General features: G+C 27.3%; 2 protein-coding genes and 2 long non-coding RNA genes across 6 annotated transcripts; all 4 read left to right on the forward strand.

Moving 5' to 3' along the window:
• Positions 1–3809: 3809 nt before the first annotated feature.
• Positions 3810–7961, forward strand: LOC145955328 (putative disease resistance protein At5g63020). Its single transcript, XM_083069991.1, has 4 exons — positions 3810–4231; positions 4308–4465; positions 5999–6102; positions 7220–7961. The coding sequence occupies exons 2-4, from the start codon at positions 4351–4353 to the stop codon at positions 7751–7753; spliced, it is 753 nt and encodes a 250-aa protein (XP_082926117.1). The 5' UTR covers positions 3810–4231; positions 4308–4350; the 3' UTR covers positions 7754–7961.
• Positions 7962–8670: 709 nt separating this feature from the next.
• Positions 8671–11734, forward strand: LOC109791265 (uncharacterized). Its single transcript, XR_002239013.3, has 3 exons — positions 8671–9349; positions 9426–9545; positions 11106–11734. It is a non-coding gene; the product is annotated as an uncharacterized LOC109791265 (long non-coding RNA).
• Positions 11735–13242: 1508 nt separating this feature from the next.
• On the forward strand, positions 13243–17422 carry LOC114915304 (disease resistance protein RFL1). Of its 3 annotated transcripts, none has more exons than XM_029269826.2 (5): positions 13243–13377; positions 13455–13612; positions 14823–14927; positions 15094–15177; positions 16729–17422. In XM_029269826.2, the coding sequence occupies exons 2-5, from the start codon at positions 13498–13500 to the stop codon at positions 17253–17255; spliced, it is 831 nt and encodes a 276-aa protein (XP_029125659.2). In that variant the 5' UTR covers positions 13243–13377; positions 13455–13497; the 3' UTR covers positions 17256–17422. The 3 variants fall into 3 exon arrangements, with proteins under 3 accessions (XP_029125659.2, XP_029125660.2, XP_029125661.2); XM_029269827.2 differs by having other exon boundaries at positions 16732–17422; XM_029269828.2 differs by having other exon boundaries at positions 13244–13377; positions 14810–14927.
• Positions 17423–20107: 2685 nt separating this feature from the next.
• Positions 20108–21063, forward strand: LOC145954483 (uncharacterized). Its single transcript, XR_014431689.1, has 3 exons — positions 20108–20378; positions 20490–20577; positions 20946–21063. It is a non-coding gene; the product is annotated as an uncharacterized LOC145954483 (long non-coding RNA).
• The last annotated feature ends 147 nt before the right edge of the window (positions 21064–21210 follow it).

A 21210-nucleotide genomic window follows, 5' to 3' on the forward strand; every position in this document is an offset into this window, starting at 1 on the left:
TTGTTGGATGCATTGCATGTCTGGTTTAACTAAATTACAGGTTTTGGTGTGCAATTTTAATGATCTTCATTGTGTATATTCTAATATCACGTTAGATGTGACTTCAATTTAGGGTTTTTGTTTTGTTCATGTTTGACGCATGATTGATGGTATCGGACGTGAGGAAAGATAATTGTCTCGGGTTGAAGTAGCATCAGACATGATTTGAATGACGTTGGATGTGAGTTGAGGAATTGCCTTTGCTAGCTTGGATTGGTACAATACGCCAAATGAGTGATGTTAGGAGTCAGGAGAGAGAATCATCTCGGGTTAGCGTAAGGCTAGGTGTGGGATTATTTCGCGCTAGGTGCAAGGTCTGAAGGGTCTCCACTTCATTCACGTTGAGCACAGGTTGAATGGCTTCAAGTGTGGGTGAGACAAAGAATTGCTTATTTTAATGACGTTGGGCGCAAGGTATGTTGTGTTGGACATGGAAGATTTTGCATGTTATTTATACTTACTAAGTTGTATGTTGAATGTATGATGATGATGGTTCTATTTATGCATGTTAAGATTATGGTATGTGTGAGACCCCATTCCTTCCGCAAGTTCCTCTTTCACCTTTACATTCTTTTATCTGATTTCCCACTTGCTCTCCTTACTTTCTTTCCTTTTCTTGATATCTCAAGGTGGTTGTGCTGAGTGAGCTTGGACTCTGCTAGCTAATTTTCAGAGTTCTCTCTTGTTCGTTCGTGTTCGTTCAAGCTCCCTTTCGTCTCTCTTCTTTGTTCTTCAATCGTCTCTTCCCGGAAGCTCGGATTCCTTCACCGAGGTAAGGGAAGCTAGGATCTTGTACTGGTTGTTGTTGAGTGAGTTAGAAACTCACGGATTGTCTGATTCTTGGAGATTGATGGTTGTGTTTGAAAGATTTTCATTTTCGGGGTTTCGTGGTTTGATGAAAATTTGGGGTTTTTGGTTTCTTGATGGAAGGTTGAACATTGATGATTTTTCTTGAGTTTTGGATGCATGCATGTTGTGATTGTTGATGTTTTTGGGTTGCATGTGGTTGATAGTATTGCATTTGAGTTGTAGCATGGTTTGGGTCTCCTTGGATTGCAAGTTCATGGAGGCTTTGAGTGAAAACGAAGCTGAAATCCATGGAGTTTTTGGAAGTTCAGAAACCCACAGCTATAGCCGTGGAATCACAGCTATAGCCGTGGAAGAAAATGTACTTGCAGGAACCCACAGCTATAGCCGTGGATTCGCAGCCATAGCCGTGGGAAGGAAAAACGTGATGGCAGAGACTTGCAGCCATGGCTGTGGTTTTGCAGCCATAGCTGTGGAGAAAAAAATTGAAGTGGCAGAAACTTGTAGCTATGGCCGTGGATCTGCAGCCATGGCTGTGGAAGGCAAACTGAACTGGCACAGAGTTGCAGCTAAAGCGCTGGATTGAGCGCTGCAGCGGTGGGTCTTGATGACCGAATTTGGTCTTAAAGTCTTCATGAAAGTTGTAGCCTTGGATCTTAGCTTTCCAATGGCGTTGGAATCACCCAAAAAGGAGTTCTAGAACTCCAGATATGGCTGTTTTAGTGAAGAGGGGTCAAGCTGCCAGCCTTGGTTATAGCTGTTGCGGTTTTTAAAATTTTTCACAAGGTAGATGAAGGAATTAGGACTCGGTGTCTTCATGAGAGTTATAGGAAATCTTCTTATCTTTCATATGAGATAAGGATGAGCATGATAGGAGTATTATAACTCCAGATATTCTATGTTTAGTAAAGGTTGTCACTTCACAATGAGTGATTAGGATAAGTTGAAGGTTGTTTCAGATGTGTTCTTTCATAAATATGCTGATTAATGCTGACTAATATTGATTAATGTTGTTGATCCGAGCTGAGTTGTATGTTGTTTAAGTTATTAATGTCGTATGATGTTTAAGCTGTATTGATGCAAAGCTGAGCTGTGTTGTATAATGCCAATGCTGATTAGTTGTGCCGTATGTTGAACTGCTGTGCTATGCTGTGCTGTGCTGAGTTGTGTGAGATTATAGCCGCTAAGTCGGTGCCGTTATTAGCCACATGCGTGGTGCTGTTATAGCCACTAAGTCGGTGCTGTTGTTGCCGCTTCGCGGTGCTGTTATAGCCACTTGAGTGGTGCTGTTATTGCTGCTAAGCAGTGCTGATATTGTTGCGAGTTGTGAGTGGTATGAGTTGTACATGTGTGTTGTTAGCTATATCAGTTGTTTATCATATTGTTATATATCAGTATGTTGATTTTAATTACACTAGCTTACCCTTTTATTGTCTCCATGATGTTTTGGACTGCAATGATCATACTATGTATGGGAGCAGAGCAGGGATAGATGGGAGTCTAGTGGTGAGTCTTCAGCAGACTGGAGGAGCTGATCTATCTTTTGTGATTATTTTGTTGTTGAGCTACTTGGGATGATATCATTTGATTGTAACTTTTGTACACTTTAACTCTAGTCAGATTGGAACTTTGTATATCTATATATTCTAGATCCTATATTTATATACTTGTTCTATCTGTCTGGTGTTTCTAGTGTGCTATGCCTTGTGTAGTGACCAGCCGGGTCGTTACAGTATGCTTATACCCAACTATAATAGTCATGACAATGGAGTCCGACTTTTTTAGTGTAAGTGATGATACCCAATAAATCATAAAAAGGATTGGTATATATCCCATTTTAGTGAGCGATAGCGGGTGCATTAGGCATGAAAACGATTAGGTTGATTCGGTAGGGTCAAGTCAGTTAAACTACTCAAATGCATTAGAAGATCTTTGTAGGTGAATGTTGTTCATATGCACTGAACGAATACCTTATTATATAGTATGATTGTAATTAATGTTTGAACTGCTTAAGTGTTTAGCTTTCAAACATGTTGATAGTATAATGATTATTGTAAACAATGTGGTGAGTTTGGTTGGTTTACATGTGGATGTTGGTGGTAATATAGATATTTTATTTCTATACTTATATGTTATTGAAATCTAGCTTATCCTTACTTATTTTCCACATGAACAAAACAATACTAAGTCTACATAGATGTAGTCATCGGGTGGACAATGATATTTATGCTATTTGGTGCAACTTTTGAGTAGTTTTGTATAAATGTCACTCTTATATGCATGATATATAATACATATCAAGATAATTGTACATGTATAATTTGAAGTAATCTAATTTTTGTTGTTAGTGGTAAGTAATTTCATAAGTATTATAACTAAAACAGATTACTACTGTTTAACTTAAGTCTCTTTATTTTTATTAGTTAGAATTTGAGATTGAATTAAACTTCTTCCATATTATTTATAAAGAAATCCTCATAGAAATTGTATTACTCTAATTTATTTATTTTAATTAAAAGAACAACACGCATTTAAACTTTTTAATTTAAAAAAAAAACACGTATCAAGAATTGTTGTTTGTTTAATTTATGCCTTCACCGTTCCACCCACATGTGACAAGTATTGAATACCACATGTGATGCCTCAAATCTCAATAGCTAGCTCTAGCTGTACTAGTATTATAGTAATGAAAGTCAAAGGCTTAGCTGCTTTCGCCAATGTTTGGTCAGCAGTGTGTAAGTTGACACCCTGCTTGCAAAATATTAAAGGAAATAAAAACATTAAGAAATATATCGATTTACTTGTTTAAATTTATAAAAATTGTTTTTTAATATTTAATTAAAAAATATAGAAGTTGTTTTTTTTTGTGGAAAAAGTATAAATTTTTTACATAAAGATGTTTAGATAAATATGTAAAAAAAAAACTATTCATTTTATTAAACAAATGTTTTTTTTTAGAATAAAAAAGTTTAAATATACGGAGTGAATTTTTTAAAATAAAAATTACTAAATTTGATAAAATTTATATAAGTAATCACTTTTTGTTTTCATTCACAGATCAGAATCCAAAAATCTTGTTTAAAAATGTGAACACAATTTTACTTGGAACAACTTATGTTGTGTTATCTTTTATATATTATACTGGCCACCAAGCTTCATTTATTATGTTATAATAACACGAGTTTTTTTTTTGTTAAATATAATAATAACTCAAGAATCATCGTCAAATAAAAGGGTTCATTCCCAGCAACTTCGCTCTTTTCTTTACTGATGTATATATTATTAGTCTCTCTGGATCTCGTACTTCATTCTTCATTTCTGCTTGAGAGAAGCAAGCAAGTCTATATAAAACATAAGAGTCCATCGATCGACCTGTGCACAAAAGGTAATCTTAAAACTTTCGTTGGTGTTCCGTTGTCATAATGAATTTGTGTTTGATGTTCATCATGCATTGTTTTCAGTTTCACAAGAAATTAAACAAGAAGACTAAGGAAAGAAAAGCAAATGGAATGCATCATTTCCATTGCAGAAGAGGTTGTTGAAACTGTCCGAGCGCTGTGTTGCTTCTTGTGCTGCATAGTCATAAGCATGGCTAGACAGCAACCATCGTATAGTTCAGGTACGACTTTCAAAACAATCAATTTATTTCGATACATTCATTAAATATTTCATTTCATTAATTCAAATTTATAGATAATTATAAAATTATTTTATACATTGATTTAAATTAATAAAATAAAATATCAAATAATTTTTAATTTTTTTTTAAAATTTACTTATTTGATCTATGTATTAAGAACTTTAAATTCAACGGTTGGATTGTTAAAATTTAATATAAAACATGACTTATTGAACGGAGTAAGTCTAGATATATTTACTCTTAAAGTAAACAGATTCCTCCTATACATATATATATATATATATATATATGATCCTCACTAATAAGGATATGTGATCGAATACCTTTTAAGCCCTTGTTCATCCAAAGTACATATGTATGAATGTCTATCTAACATAATTAGACAAGTAAAAAAAATATATAAAAAGACAATTGGGATCTTATTTATTTTTAAAAATAAGGCTAAAATAGTGTTATAATAAGAGATAATTCTCGCTTAATAAGATAATTTGCATCATTAGATTAAGTTTAAATTTATATTTTAAGATAATATCTATGTTATCAAAGATTCATTAAACACAATCACACTCAAGTCTCGTAAACCTATTCTATATCCATTAAAATGGTCATTATCCATCATATATCTACATATCAAACTTATATATATAATGTTGGCGTGAGGGATGTACTGAAAAAAAAAATTCAAGTCCACTTCAATTAGAGTCTAGAGCTAATATCGAAATTGACTATAGCCTTAAACATATTTTGAATCTTTCAAATATTATAATTGTATGATTTTAATCCTCCAAATTTTAATTGAGCAAGTTTAATTTTTAAAATTTTATAATTGTGCAATTTTTATCTCTTAACTTTTAATTGATTAATTTTTATCTTTCAGATACTAAAATTATACCATTTAACCTCCCTTTTAAAAATTTAATAATTTTGTTAATGCAATACTAAAGGAGAAATACATTATATCGATATTTCTAACTAATTTTCTTTTAATGTATTTATTTTATCTAATATCTTTATATTTTTGTAAAAATATATTATTATATTATAATTTATCCATAAATCTACTAATAATATTGTTTTTATTAATTTTAAAAAATATTATAATACATACATATATATATATATACATATAATATATATATATATATATAATTATTAGATATTTGAGAAATTAAATTTACTCAATTAAGATTTAGACACAAAATTTGTATAAATACGATACATGAGAGATAAAAATCTAATTAAGTTTAGAGTGTATACATAAAGATCTTATCTTACAAACTATTTTTTTTTTAACTATGTTAAGTTTAAACCGACATTTTAATATTATCCCCAAGAGACTTCCTCTTTAGTTATTATATCAAAATCTTTTTTTATTTTATTTTATTTAGACATGAGGCTTAATTAAAAACATATCAAAAGTGGAAAATCCCACAAAGTTAGTAATTAAATCTAACTATCTTGTATATGCGCCTTAAGCACTTCTCTAACCTAAACTTTGGACTTTCTTTGTAGGTACTTCCCCAAACTCTTCAAAAGATATTGATGACCGAGAGGAACAAGAAGAAAATTTATGTCAAAATCCACATTCAAAGATTATCTCCAGGATTACTCATCCGGTATTTTGTCCAAATCTTTTTGTTTTTAAGAGTTAAGGCCCAAAAACATTAAAGGCAAAAAACTCCATAAAGTTAGTAATTTAATTTGACTCTCATGCTTGTAAACACACTTCTCTAACTTATGTGGGAATGTCTTTGTATGCATCCTTCTCAACTATTTGGAAGATCCTGATGTCGTGGAGCAACTACAAAAAATAAATAATAAGAATATCATGCAACAACTACAAAGAATGAACTACAAAAAATAAATAATAAGAATATCATGGAGCAACTACAAAGAATGAATGATAAGCGTCGTCGAAGTATGATTTATTTATTTACAAAAGAGTATTTATTTTTATTAAAGTTGTTTTACTAATTTATGACATTACTTTGTGAAATTCAAACATACGTGAATAGTAATATTTTGAAGCTAACAAGCACAATTTCATTCAGAGGTTAATTATATGCATCTATAATTGATATATAATTTCACGAATGTAACACAATTTAGTTTTGATTACTATGATTGGTATTGGATATTTTGTTCAAATTATATGTATTTAATTAGCACAATTATGAATGAAGTGCATATCAAAAAATTATTCTACTTCAACTTTTGAGTTATATTTTACCTTCAAATTTGAGCGCAACTTTTTGCATTCCTATTTGGATTTTTCTATAAACATTTCATCGATTACTTTTAAATATTAGTTTCTTGCATAGTATTTTTTTTTATTTGCATCCATTTCTACCATGAAATGACTAACGAATTGTTATATATACATTAAGTTTTATGATTTGAGCAGCAGATTGATACTAAATTAATTTTAAATGATTTATAATAATGTATTATAATACCGATGGGCGAAGCGAGTTTCATTTGCCATATGTTGTATATTTTTCACCTTTATAATAATATATTTTCCTTTTCCATTTTGTAGTCTTAAGGTTTTCAAGTTTGAATTTCATAAGCTTGTGACTTAGAAATATTCTCTTTCCATTTTTTTTCAACTTTATTACTTACTTTATAATTATTTATTATAATATTCTAACTATTTTTTTTTCATGCATTGCACATGTCCATTTACTAGTTTGTCTATTATTATATAATTATATTTAATTTATTCATTTAAAGGAATCAGTTGTATTTAATGCTCGTGTGGTTGATGCAACTCCTTATTCATACATGGACAAGATTTTGAATGGAATGATAACAATTCTAATACAACCAGATATTATCATGATTGGGTTGTACGGATCAAGTTATAAGAGTAAAAACAATGCAGTGAAGAAAATTACCAGAAGAATTGAGAGGGATGGTCAATTTGATGTGGTTATAATGACAAGCTTGGTAAAAAAGAATACATGGTGGAACAAATCACTAGACGTGAGAAATATTCAAGAAGAACTTGGGAATCAGTTGGGTTTACAACTCCAAGAGAAAACTCCAGAGGAAAGAGCTAGTTGTTTATATGAAAAAATAAAAATGAAACAAAAAATCCTTATCATCTTAGACGATGTGCAAGGTGAAATCAACTTGACCAAGATAGGAATACCATTTGGAAATGATCACATGGGTTGTAAAATTTTGTTAGTAGCCAATAATAAGAAGGTGTTGTCCAACACAATGAAAATCCCGATAGTATTCTCTGTGGATGACTATTGTTGAGGTCTTAAAGTTCAAACTTTCAAAATAATTTTATGGAATTCTATTGTGAGTTTATGTTTTTATATAGAGAAGTTTATTTGGTTAATCACTTTACAAAAATAATTAAATCTTTCTTGTTAGCTTTTTTTTTGTCAAAATTATTTCAATAAATCAATGAATTCTATGATATTCTTGGTTTACAAATTGGGTTTATGAACTATTATTTAAATTATATATATTTTTTATTATTTCAAGGGCTTTCATATCCTGATAAAAGCAAAGAGAATAGTCACATAATAATGAATGTCGAGGAAATGAAAATCAAAACATTTGAGACGTGTTTGTATTATCATCCAATTTTGTTCAAACATCAAAATTATGTGTGAAAAAAACTATGCTAAACGTGCTTTGAAATTTGGAATGAGAGTAAAATTAATAAGCACTTGATCCCGTTTGTTCAATGATTCCAAATACTGAAAGTTGTTCGTAACTAAAATCCATTTTCGGATAGGTGATAGTGTATTGTTAGCTTTAAACATGATAGCAATTTATTTAAACGATATCCTATTGATGATGTTCAATAACTAGTTTTTTTCGTTAGTTATCCGGTAGGTTAAAAGTTTATAGGAATCACAATTTAATTGCCATATCTAATGACTAAATTAGGATAAGGGAATAATTCTCCATCAAGCAATAAGCAAATAATTGACTTTGATTTCTTTTTCTACTACAGCTTGCCTTTTATTTAAAATGCTGAAATTCATTTGGTTGTCTTCAATTTTTGTTATCTTGAAAGGCCTTTCACGAGAGTGCTTAAACATTCTTTCTTTGACAACTCAAAAAACAAAAAAGTAATCTCATAAGAGTACTATATCACAAAAGGTAATCTTAAAACTTACTATATTAGTGTTCCCTTGTCCTAATTAATGGATTTGTTTCTGATATACTATTGCTTCATCATGTATTAGTTCTCAGTTTCACAAGAAAACAAAAGGACAAAATGGATTTGTGTGTGATGTTGTTTTGTTTGTGCATGAGTATGTGACTAAGTTTTACCACTTAGGTCATCATTACTATTGAGTTACTTTGGAGACATAGAGTTACAAAAAGTTTGAAGATCGTTACAGATTAACTTAAGTCCTTTTATTTCTATTAACTAGAATTTAATATCAAACTCATTTTCTCTCGTATTATTTATAAAGAAATTCTCATATAAGTTATATCTTTCTCTAATTTAAATTTAAAAAAAAAGACTTCAATGATTGTTGTTAGTTTAATTTATGCCTTCAGCGTTTGACCCACATGTGACAAGTATTGAATACCCATGTGGAAGCCTCAGTAGCTAGCTCTAGCTGTGTCAGTATTATAATTGTCAAAGTCAAAGCCTTAACTGCATTCGCAATAATATTTGGTCAGCAGTGTGTAAGCTGACACCCTGCTTGCAAAATATTAAAGAAAAAGGGTTCATTCCCACTTTCTCAGCAACTTGGCTCTTTTCTTTATTGCTATATATATTAGTCTCTCTGGATCTCATACTTCATTCTTCATTTCTGCTGGAGAGAAGCAAGCAAGTCTATACAAAACATAAGAGTTCATGAATCGATCTGTGCACAAAAGGTAATCTTAAAACTTTCAATAGTGTTCCGTTGTCATAATGGATTTGTTTTTGATGTTCATCATGCATTGTTTTCAGTTTCACAACAAATTAAACAAGAAGACTAAGGAAGGAAAAAAATGGGATGCATTATTTCCATTGCAAAAGAGGTCGTTAAAATTGTCGTCCGAACGCTACGTTGCTTCTTGTGCTGCAAAGGTATAGTCAAGGCTAGACAACAACGTTTTGGTATGAGTTTCAAAACAATCCATTTATTCCGGTACATTTATAAAATATAAAAAATCTAATTCCATGTATCCACAACCACTTGTTATTTGCCAAAATATTTAAATACACTTGTTATAAAATATTTATCTGAAATAATTAGACAAGTAAAAAAAAATGAAAAAACAATAGTGATCTTGTTTTTTTTTTTTTATTTAAGAAATAAGATTAAAATGGTGTATATAAATGTGAAATATCTCTCACTTAACAAGATAATTTATATTATTGAATTAAATTTAAATTCACATTTTATGAAATTATAAGAACTATTAAAGATTCATTAAATAAAGTTACATATGACACTATCCTATATTCATTAAAAGAGTTATACATCATTTATTTGAAAATAAATGCAATGTTAATCAATTTTAAAATAATAATATTTTATAGTGAAATTTGATATTGTGCTCTCATTTGTAGTTCTATCACTTTATTGTAATTTATGTTTTTTGATGTTGAAAAACTAAATCAACAAATCTATTACTTTCATCATTCATTTCCTTAACAATAAACTTTAATGTTAGGAAGACTTGATAAGGAGTTTTTCATTAACATATTTAAATATATTAATAGAATTAATCTTCGTAATTTTTAAATTTCAAAGTTCAAAGAAAACTCTTTAAACATATTATAATTTGAACTGTTCTAAATAAATTAGATGCATAATACACTAGCTATAATACACTAGCTATAAATTTGTTGTTAAATCAGTGGTTTTCTTTTTATATATAAGTTGTAAAATTTTATAATTTGATACATTAGTAATTAACATATTGGATATTTTATAGATGTGGTGTTTGTTGGAGAAAGACTATTGGAGAAACTATTCTTATAGAATAATGCAAAATATTTTATGTTGTTAACAAAAACTACAGGAAAGCAACAAAATTGAATTAAGTTTTGTTGACAATATTATATGTGTTTAATTAGCACAATTATGAATGAAGTGCATATAAAAAAATTATTCTACTTCAACTTTTGAGTTATATTTTTCCTTTAAAATTTGAGGAACTTTGGTAGCCAATCCTATTTGAATGTTTTCTATCAACATTCCATCGATTCTTTTAGCTTCTTGCATATATAGTTTTCTTTTATTTGCATCCGTTTTTACTTTGAAATAACTAAAGAATTGTTATACATTATGTTTTATGATTTTAGTTGCAGATTGAGACTAAATTAATTTTAAATGATTTATGATAATATATTATAATACCAATGGCCGAAGCGAGTTTCATTTGGCATATGTTGTATATTTTTCACCTTTAAAATGTTATCTTCCTTTTCCATTTTGTAAGCTTAGGAATTTTTTTTCAAGTTTGAATTTCATAAGCTTATGACTTAGAAATCACCCCTTTCCATATATTTTTTCAACTTTATTATTTTGCAATTATTTATTATAATATATTATATTACTTTCTGATTAATTTGTCCTATGCATCCACGTACTAGTTTGTCTATTATAATATAATTATATTCAATCTATTCATTTTACAGTACACGGACGACGATCATCACTTCCCCTTCATGAGCTTGATGTCACTCCTTATTTATACAAGGACCATATTTTACATGAAATGATAACAACTCTAGCACAACCAGATATTATCATGATTGGGTTGTACGGATCAAGTTATAAGAGTAAGGACAATGTGGTGAAGAAAATTATCAGGAGAGTTGAGAGGGATGGACAATTTGATGTGATTATAAAGGCAAGCCTGGGAAAAAAGAATATATGGTGGAGCAAATCACTAGATGTGAAAAATATTCAAGAAGAACTTGGGAACCAGCTGGGTTTACAACTCCAAAAGAAAACTTTAGAGGAAAGAGCTAGTTGTTTATATGAAAAAATAAAGATGAAGCAAAAAATTCTTATCATCTTAGATGACCTACAAGGTGAAATCAACTTGACCAAGATAGGAATACCATTTGGAAATGATCACAGGGGTTGTAGAATTTTGTTTGTAGCCAATAATAAGAACGTGTTGTCCAACAAAATGAAAATCCCAATAGCATTCTCCATGGATAACTATAGTTGAGGTCTTAAGTTCAAACTTATGAAATAAATTTATGGGACTTTTTTGTGACTTTATATTTTTATATGGAAAAGTTTGTTTGGTTAATCACTTTACAAAATTAAATTAAGTCTTTTTTGTTAGCTTTTTTTTTTGTTAAAATTATTTCAATAAATCGATGAATTCTATGGTATTCTTGGTATACAAATGGTGTATGGTGGACTATGAAGTGTAAGGTTATTAGAGGTTTTATTGGTTTGAACATGATAGTGTATTGTTAGCTTTGAACATGATAGCAATTTGTTTAAACGGTATCCTATTGATGATGCTTAATAGGTAGTTTCTTTTGTTAGTTATCTTGTAGGTAGAAAGTTTATTGGAATCACAGTTTAATTGCAATATCTAATGACTAAATTAGGATATAGGAATAATTCTCCAAAAAGTAATAAGCCAATATTTGGCTTGGATTGCTTTTTCTACCACACCTTGCCTTTTATCCAAAATGCTGAAATTCATTTGGTTGTCTTCAATTTTTGTAGTTTTATATATTGAAAGGCCTTTCACGAGAGTGCTTATGCATTCTTTCTTTGACAAGTAAAAAAAAAAAAAAGTAATCTTTGTGTAAGGGCAACTGTCAAACTTGGATTTAGTAATATATATTCAATTAAGATGAAATATAAGTTGTGCTGATGGGTAGTGAGAAACGAAATTTGGGTGACAATTTTAAGAAGCGCAATAACTTGTAAAAATTTATAACAATTTATAAAAGTAATTCATCGATTTTGATCATGAGCATTGTAAAATTTTGACTAACATCATGTTACAGATTAACTTAATTCCTGTTATTTCTATTGACTAGAATTTAATATCAAATTCATCTTCTCTCGTATTATTTATAAAGAAATTATCATATAAGTTATATCTTTCTCTAATTTAAATTTTTTAATTAAAAAAAACCCTTCAACAATTGTTGTTAGTTTAATTTATGCCTTTCACCGTTTCACCCACATGTGGCAAGTATTGAATACCATACGTGGATGCCTCAATATAGTGAAAGTCAAAACCTTTACTGCATTTGCCAATATTTGGTCAGCAATGTGTAAGCTGACACCCTGCTTGCAAAATATTAAAGAAAAAAAAACATTAAGAAGTATAATGATTCACTTGTTTAAATTTATAAAAAAATTGTTTTTTAATATTTCATTAAAAATATATAGGAGTTTTTTTTTCTGTGATAAAGTAACACTTTTTAAAATAAAGATGTTTAGATATATATATGTATGTAAAAAAAACTACTCATTTTATTAAACAAATGTTTTTAGAATAAAAAAAAAGATTAAATATACAGAGTCAATATTTTTAAAATAAAAAGTTACTAAATTTAATAAAATTTACGTAAGTAATCATTTTTTTTATTCACTAATCTAAAGTTGAAAATATTGTTCAAAAATGTGAACACAGTTTTACTTGGAACAACTCATGATGTGCTGTCTTTTATGTTTACTATATATTATACTGGCGAGTGGCGACCAAACTTCATTTATTATGTCATAATAACACGAGTTTTTGTTTGTTAGATATAATAATAACTCGAGAATCATGGTCAAATAAAAAGGGTTCATTCCCAGCAAATTCGTTCTTTTCTTTATTGCTATATATATTAGTCTCTCTGGATCTCGTACTTCATTCTTCATTTCTGCTCGAGAGAAGCAAGTATAAACATAAGAGTTCATCAAGCGATCTGTTCACAAAAGGTAATCTTAAAACTTTCAATAGTGTTCCGTTGTCATAATGGATTTGTTTTTGATGTTCATATCATGCATGTTTTCAGTTTCACAAGAAAGTAAACAAGAAGACTAAGGAAAGAAAAACAAATGGAATGCATTATTTCCATTGCAGAAGAAGTTGATGAAATTGTCCGAGCGCTATGTGGCTTCTTGTGCTGCAAAGGCATAAACATGGCTACACAGCAACCATCGTATGCTTCAGGTATGAGTTTCATAACAATCCAGTTATTCCGATACATTTATACATATAAAAAATCTATTTTTATGATTTTTTGCCAAAATATTTAAATACATATATATATCTTTATTTATTTATAATATAGCACTTTTTTTTTTTTTTTTTTTACTTTTTAAAAGGAAAATAAAAAAAATGGCGGACGGGGCATAGCTGCCCCTCGCTCCTATTAACCTTCATCACTGCTACTTGACCCTCTCTAACAAGATATGTAGTCTAATACCTTTTAGTTATCGTTCATCCAAAGTATACATGTATAAATATCTATCTAACATAATTAGACAAGTATATATATATATATATATATATAATATAATATGTTAGTATGTGGGATGTATTGAAAAAATTTAAGTCTCACTTCAATTAGAAGCTAGAGGTAATGTCAAATTTGAGTATGATCTTAAATATATTTTTAGTCCTTTGAATTTGACAATTGTATGATTTTATTCATCTAATTTTTAATTGAGTAATTTTAATTTTTCAAGTTCTATAATCATGAAAATTTTTATCTCTTAATTTTTAATTGATCAATTTCAATCTTCCAAATGTTATAATTTTATGATTTTAGTCTCTCCTTTAAAAATTTAATAATTTTTATTGATGCAATACTAATGGAGAAACACAATATCAATATTTCTAATTAATTTTTTCAAAGTATTTTTATTTTATTTAATATCTTTATATTTTATAAAAGTATATTCATATATACTAATTTATATTTATAAAATTATAATTTATCCATAAATATATTAATAATATTATTGATATAATACATATAGTATATATACATTTTATTTATTTAGAAAATAATATATATTTAAAATTATTAGATTTTTAATGTGATAAATTAAAATTATATAATTACAATATTTAAAAAATTATAATTATTTAATTAAAATTTGGACACCAAAATTACATGCGATACTTGAAAGAGTATATAAATAAGATTCTTATCTTACAAATTAATTTTTTAGAATTATCTTAAGCTTAAATCTATATTTTAATATTATCCCCTAAACTTACTCTTTAGTTATTATATCATTTTTTTTATTAAGGGATAAGGCTTATAAAAACATATAAAAAGTAGAAAACCCCACAAGGTTAGTAATTTAATCTAACTATCTTGTATATGCACCCTAAGCACTTCTCTGACCTAAACATCAGACTTTTCTTGTAGGTATTTCCCCAAACTCTTCAAAAGATATTGATGACAGAGAGGAACAAGAAGGAAATTTATGTCGAAATCCACATTCAAAAATTATCTCCAAGATTTACTCTTCAGGTATTCTATCCAAATCTTTTTTGTTTTTAAGAGTTAAGGTCCAAAAACATTAAAAGCAAAAAATTCCATAAACTTGGTAATTTAATTTGACTCTCATGCTTGTATTCTAAATATTTCTCTAACTTATATGGGAATGTCTTTGTATGTATTTTTCTCAACTCTTCAGAAAATATTGATGCCGTGGAACAACTACAAGAAATAAATAATAAGGATGTGGTGGAGCTACTACAAAGAAAAATTAATATGATTAGTAAGTACGATTCATTTATTTATAAATAAGTTCATATTTTATTAAAGTTGTTTTACTAATTTATGACATTATTTTGTGAAATTAACAAGCACAATTTTATTCAGAGGTCAATTATATGCATCTATATATAATTGATATTGATCTCATATTTTTTTCTAATACATTTTCAAATTATGCAGTTTTCTGCTTCTGTTCAAATGCAAATAAGATACAAAAGATATGTCCTCTTCTATTGCTATATTGCTTTAGGAGATGTTAATACGATGCAGATACTGCAATATATTAAAATCTATAATGGATCCATGTTTAGGCATGTCATTTACTTTTTATCTTAATATTTATGTTTAGGTTATTTTCATTTATGTGATTTGAAATTTGAAAATAAATACAATATTAATCAATTATAAAAAATAATATTTTATAGTGAAAATTGACATTTTGCCGTCATTTTTAGTTCTATCACTTTATAGTAATTTATGTTGTTTGATGATGTAAAAGCTAATGTAATCAACAAATTTATAACTATAATATTCATTTCTTTAACAATAAATTGAATGTTAGTAAGACTTGATAAGGATTTTTCATGTGACATATAATCTTTGTAATTTTAAATTTTAGAGGTCAAAGAAAACTCTCGCATAATTTTAAACATATTCTAATTTAAACTATTATAAGTAAATTAGATGAGCAATACACTAGCTATAAATTTGTTGTCAAATCAGTGGTTTTCTTTTTATTATATGTAAGTTGTAAAATTTTATAATTTGATACATTAGTAATTGACATATTGAATATTTTATAGATGTGGTGTTTGTAGGCGAAAGGACTATTGAAGAAACTATTCTTATAAAACAATGTAATACATTTGGTGTTGGAAACAAATTAGAGGAAGGTTACACAATTGAGTTTAGTTTTGTTTACAATGATTGCTATAGGATATTTTGTTCAATTGTGTGTTTAATTAGCACTATTATGAATGAAGTGCATATCAAGAAATTATTCCACTTCAACTTTTGAATTATATTTTTCCTTTAAAATTTGAGCAACTTTGGTAGGCCATTTTGCAATCCTATTTGGATGTTTTCTATCAACATTCCATCGATTACTTTCAAATATTAGTTTCTTGTATGGTATTTTTTTTTATTTGCATCCATTTTGACCATGAAATGACTAAAGAAGTGCTGTACATTATGTTTTATGATTTCGGTTGCAGATTGAGACTAAATTAATTTTAAATGATTTATGCCAATGGCCGAAGCGAGTTTCATTTGTCATATGTTGTATATTTTTCACCTTTATAATGTTATCTTTTCCTTTTCCATTTTGTAAGCTTAAGGAATATGCTATATATATTTTTTGTTTCAAGTTTGAATTTCATAAGCTTGTGACTTAGAAATCATCTCTTTCCATTTTTTTTTTCAACTTTATTACTTACTTTATAATTATTTATTATAATATTCTATTTTTTTTTTCCATGCATTGCACATGTCCATTTACTAGTTTGTCTATTATTATAAAATTATATTTAATCTATCCATTTTACATAATCAGAAGAAGATGGATGTTATGTGCTTGATGCCACTCCTTATTCATACATGGACCAGATTTTGAATGAAATGATAACAACTCTAACAAGATCGGATATTATCATGATTGGGTTATACGGATCAAGTTATAAGAGTAAAGACAATGCATTGAAGAAAATCACCAGAAGAGTTGAGAGGGATGGACAATTTGATGTAGTTATAATGGCAAGCTTGGTAAAAAAGAATACATGGTGGAACAAATCACTAGACGTGAGAAATATTCAAGAAAAACTTGGGAACCAGTTGGGTTTACAACTCCAAGAGAAAACTCTAGAGGAAAGAGCTAGTTGTTTGTCTGAGAAAATAATGATGAAGCAAAAAATCCTTATCATCTTAGACGATCTGCAAGGTGAAATCAACTTGACCAAGATAGGAATACCATTTGGAAATGATTACAAGGGTTGTAGAATTTTGTTAGTGGCCAATAATAAGAAGGTGTTGTCCAACACAATGAAAATCCCAATAGTATTCTCTATGGATGACTATTGTTGAGGTCTTAAGTTCAAACTTATAAAATAATTTTATGGGATTTTATTGTGACTTTATGTTTTTATATAGAGAAGTTTGTTTGGTTAATCACATTACAAAAATAAAATAAATCTTTCTTGTTAGCTTTTTTTTGTGAAAATTATTTCAATAAATCGATGAATTCTATGGTATTCTTGGTTTACAAATTGGGTTGATGAATTATTATTTAAATTATATTTTTTTTTATTATTTTGTTAGTTATCCTGTAGGTTGAAAGTATATAGGAATCACAATTTAATTGCCGTATCTAATGACTAAATTAGGATAAGGGAGTAATTCTCCATCAAGCAATAAGCAAATATTTGACTTTGATTTCTTTTTCTACTACCTTAATCATTTTGTAACTTTTCAACATTAACAAAATACAAAATACCTTTTTTTTTTTTCATTAGTATAAATAAAAGAATTAACTTATATTCATCTCAATATAAGAAAATCTTAATTAGTTTCGCTCTGTTCAATATTGTTATCTTTAAAATACTTCAGGATTGTACTTTTATTTTATTTTTTTATTTTTGATATTAGGTTTCAAGAAATGATGATTTAGAAAAATAAGTTATTTTCAATATGAAACTAACAAAATTAAATAATATAAATTAAGTTTCTTAATTAGTGTGAAACAGTTTTTTTTCTTTTCTTATATATATATATATATATATATATATATATATATACCTATTCATGTTTTTGTGTACAACTTTAAACAAATACTAATTAATTTAATAAATATTGATAATTTTTAAATACTTTTAAATAAATATAGAAACACACCTTACTAGTTTATATATAAAAATGGTTGTCTATTTTCATTACATAAATTTTAGATTATTTCATCCTTAAATTTTTAAATAATAAAAAATAATATTAAAAATTAATCATTCTTACAAATTCAAAACTTGAACAGAACAAACTCAATTTATATCCAATCAGAATTTAGATTTCTGAACTATAATCTGATCTTATAATGTACAGAAAATCAATTATAAAAAAAACTATAGAGCTATATTAAGAGCAGATTAAAAAAAAACACTAAAGTCTCTACAAATTATAATTTGTTGCCTAAATGTAGATATACATAACAGAACTTTTATTCAGGAATTCTGATTCCATTAAAATTCAGTAAATTGTCAAAGTAGTGTACAAAAGAAATACATCACAACATTCTCACTCAAAAAATCTGCAGGTCCACATGCAAAGAATGAAAGAATCTTGAAAACTCGCCCAAAATAAATTATTTTTTCTCTTTATATATTAATGGTCCGTTTATTTAATTTAAAAACATTTTTAAATAAAATAAATATTTTTCTAAAAGTTTGTCTAAACTGAGTATTTTAAAAGTAAGTAACTTTTTATTTTTTAAGAATTACATAATTATTTTATAGTCATTTTTTAAAATTTTAAACAAATTGTTTCAATATTGATTATAGCATTCAACTTTATAAAGAATAATTAATAAGATAACTTTTGAATTACTGGGATGTGTTTAATGGCATTGAATTAAAGTAAAATATCCGAGATCTTAAATTTAAACTTTCATTAATCGTAAATTTTACTAGTAAAAAAACTAGAAACCTTCTATAAAAACTAAGTGCGCTAAAAATAACAATTTATTTTATATTTATATAAATTTTCAAAAAAATTATCTAATCAAAATATTATATCGTAAGATATTCATATATCATTATTCTTTATAATACTATTAACTATGTAGTGTTGCGATCGTCATTTAGAATATTTTAATTTATATATGTTCAACTTTTCAAAATACATGTAATAAAAATATGAATTCTGACATAATCCGACTTATGTATGTTAAGAAGAAGGGAAAGAGATATAAAATCTAAATAGATTGATTGTCTATAAAGTAAAATTACAAAATATAAACATTAATTAAAAATTAACAAATAAAATTGAAATTTAGTACATTTATAATGTATATACAATTATACTTCACCCATCTACTTTATCTTTCACTTTAAGAAAAAAATATTAATTATTTAATTAACAACTTTATATTAATTTAAGTTTTCAAATCAAATCAGTTATTATTTTATTTTCAATGAGATCACTAAAGGGATGTAAGAAAAGAAATGCAAAGAAAAAAATGTAGAATAAGATAATTTTTAGATTATTATGTGGGAAATAATAAATGGAAAGAAATAAAATTGATCTCTCTTCAAGTTTGTTGTGTAAAATGGGAATAAAATGTGTTTAAATAACATAAATAACCCATATAAAGAATTATATTTGATATAAACAAAGGTATTTTTTTTAGTAAAATAATATTTATCCATATATAAATTAGGATAATTATATAATATATAAATTAGAATAATGTGTGTAAACTCATAAAGATTTTAAAAACTATTTTTCATATAAAAATTAGAATAATTATATGAAATTAGTTTAAGGAATTTTTTTAAAGATTTTTAATCACTTTTTTTAATTTATCATATATTATTTTTAAATTGAATTTTAATATACATTAAAAAAAATTCAATGATTAAAAAAGCTTTATATAATAATATGAATTATTTATAATAAATTAAAAGCATAATTTATATATAAAAGTTATTTATTTAAATATTTCAAAATTTAATTATAATATAATTTTATATTCAAAATGTTTTTTTATTGTAAATTTTAATAACAAAAAATAAATATTTATCCATATATTACATAAGTTAAAATATTAATAAAATATAACTGAATTCTAAAATAATATAAATAATTATATAATATTTAAAAATGAAAATATAAAATAGAAAAAATGCTTAATCTAAATGTTATTGTCAGTACTTACCAATTAGCCTGAGTTGTCTGGTGTCCAATGAGACACCTGCAGTGAATATAAATATACTCCTCCCATCCCTTTGCTCTTCGTTTATTGTTTAATACCCAAATCACTCTTAATTTTTTTTTTGTTTCTTTCCTTCTTTTACATCTCAGTAAATATGTTCCCTTTCTCATTCTTGCTTACGCTTCTATTGTTGCCACTCCTCACCTGAAGTTTTAAGAGTGTTCATGTCTCAATCAAGTGGGTGTTGATGGTGTCAAATGTTATGGGAAGAGATAGAATAAAAGAGGGTAAAGAAAATAAATTGCTTTCTTTTTTGATATAGATGAAATCTTTTTGGTTTATGAATTTGTGAATTTTAATTTTGTGTTGGTTCATTCACTGACTTTATGTTTTCACAGGTTTTCTGATTACAATCATTTTCAATGGATGTTCATGGTGTCAATTGTGTTATGGGAAGAGAGCATAAAAGAAAGTTTGTATGAAGATGTAATTTTTTTTTTATGATTTTGTGTTGGTTCATTCATTTGTTTTATTTCTTGCATGTTAATAAACCGACTATGTTTTCATGTGTTTTCTAATTTCAATCGGTCCCCAATGGGTGTTGATGGTGTCAAGTGTTATGAAAAGATAAATTATAATTGAGGGTCAAGAAAAGAAAGAAAGAAAGCTTGCTTTGTTTTTTGATAAAGATGAAATCTTTTTGCTTTATGAATTTGTGGGTTTTAATTTTGTGTTGGTTCATTCAATTGTTCTATTTCTTCCATGCCAATAAGTTTGCTTTATTTTCTTGTTTGTTTTTGTTATTCACCAGGGTTTTTCTTTATTTATTTTGATGTTCTTTTTGTGTGTTGCAGCAACCAGTAGAAATGGATGTTACAATTCCTTGCTCTGGTAACCTTGTGTCGATAGGAGGTAGAAATTAAATGATGGGATGTAATCGATGAGTATGTGGAGTGATGTAAATAAATATCTTTGTGTTAATTGATTTTTCCTTTTTTATTTTTACAAGTGAGAATTGTGATTTGTGACTATGCTTGAGATGAGTGGTATTTACAAATTTATTTTATTTGCTAAAGATTTAGGAAGCAATGACATAATATGTGAAAAATCATGGTATAG

The sequence above is a fragment of the Cajanus cajan genome, chromosome 2 (genome assembly GCF_000230855.2).
Source record: "Cajanus cajan strain Asha chromosome 2, NIPB_CcT2T_4, whole genome shotgun sequence".
NCBI classification, from domain to species: domain Eukaryota; kingdom Viridiplantae; phylum Streptophyta; class Magnoliopsida; order Fabales; family Fabaceae; genus Cajanus; species Cajanus cajan.

Bases quoted from the DNA above. Each gene is read 5' to 3' on its own strand.
- LOC145955328 (XM_083069991.1), top strand. From the start codon at position 4,351: ATGGAATGCATCATTTCCATTGCAGAAGAGGTTGTTGAAACTGTCCGA. The intron at 4,466-5,998 runs GTACGACTTTCA...CTTTCTTTGTAG, and splicing joins GCAACCATCGTATAGTTCAG to GTACTTCCCCAAACTCTTCA. The intron at 6,103-7,219 runs GTATTTTGTCCA...ATTCATTTAAAG, and splicing joins TCTCCAGGATTACTCATCCG to GAATCAGTTGTATTTAATGC.
- LOC114915304 (XM_029269826.2), top strand. From the start codon at position 13,498: ATGGAATGCATTATTTCCATTGCAGAAGAAGTTGATGAAATTGTCCGA. The intron at 14,928-15,093 runs GTATTCTATCCA...TCAACTCTTCAG, and splicing joins CTCCAAGATTTACTCTTCAG to AAAATATTGATGCCGTGGAA. The intron at 15,178-16,728 runs GTAAGTACGATT...TTACATAATCAG, and splicing joins AAGAAAAATTAATATGATTA to AAGAAGATGGATGTTATGTG.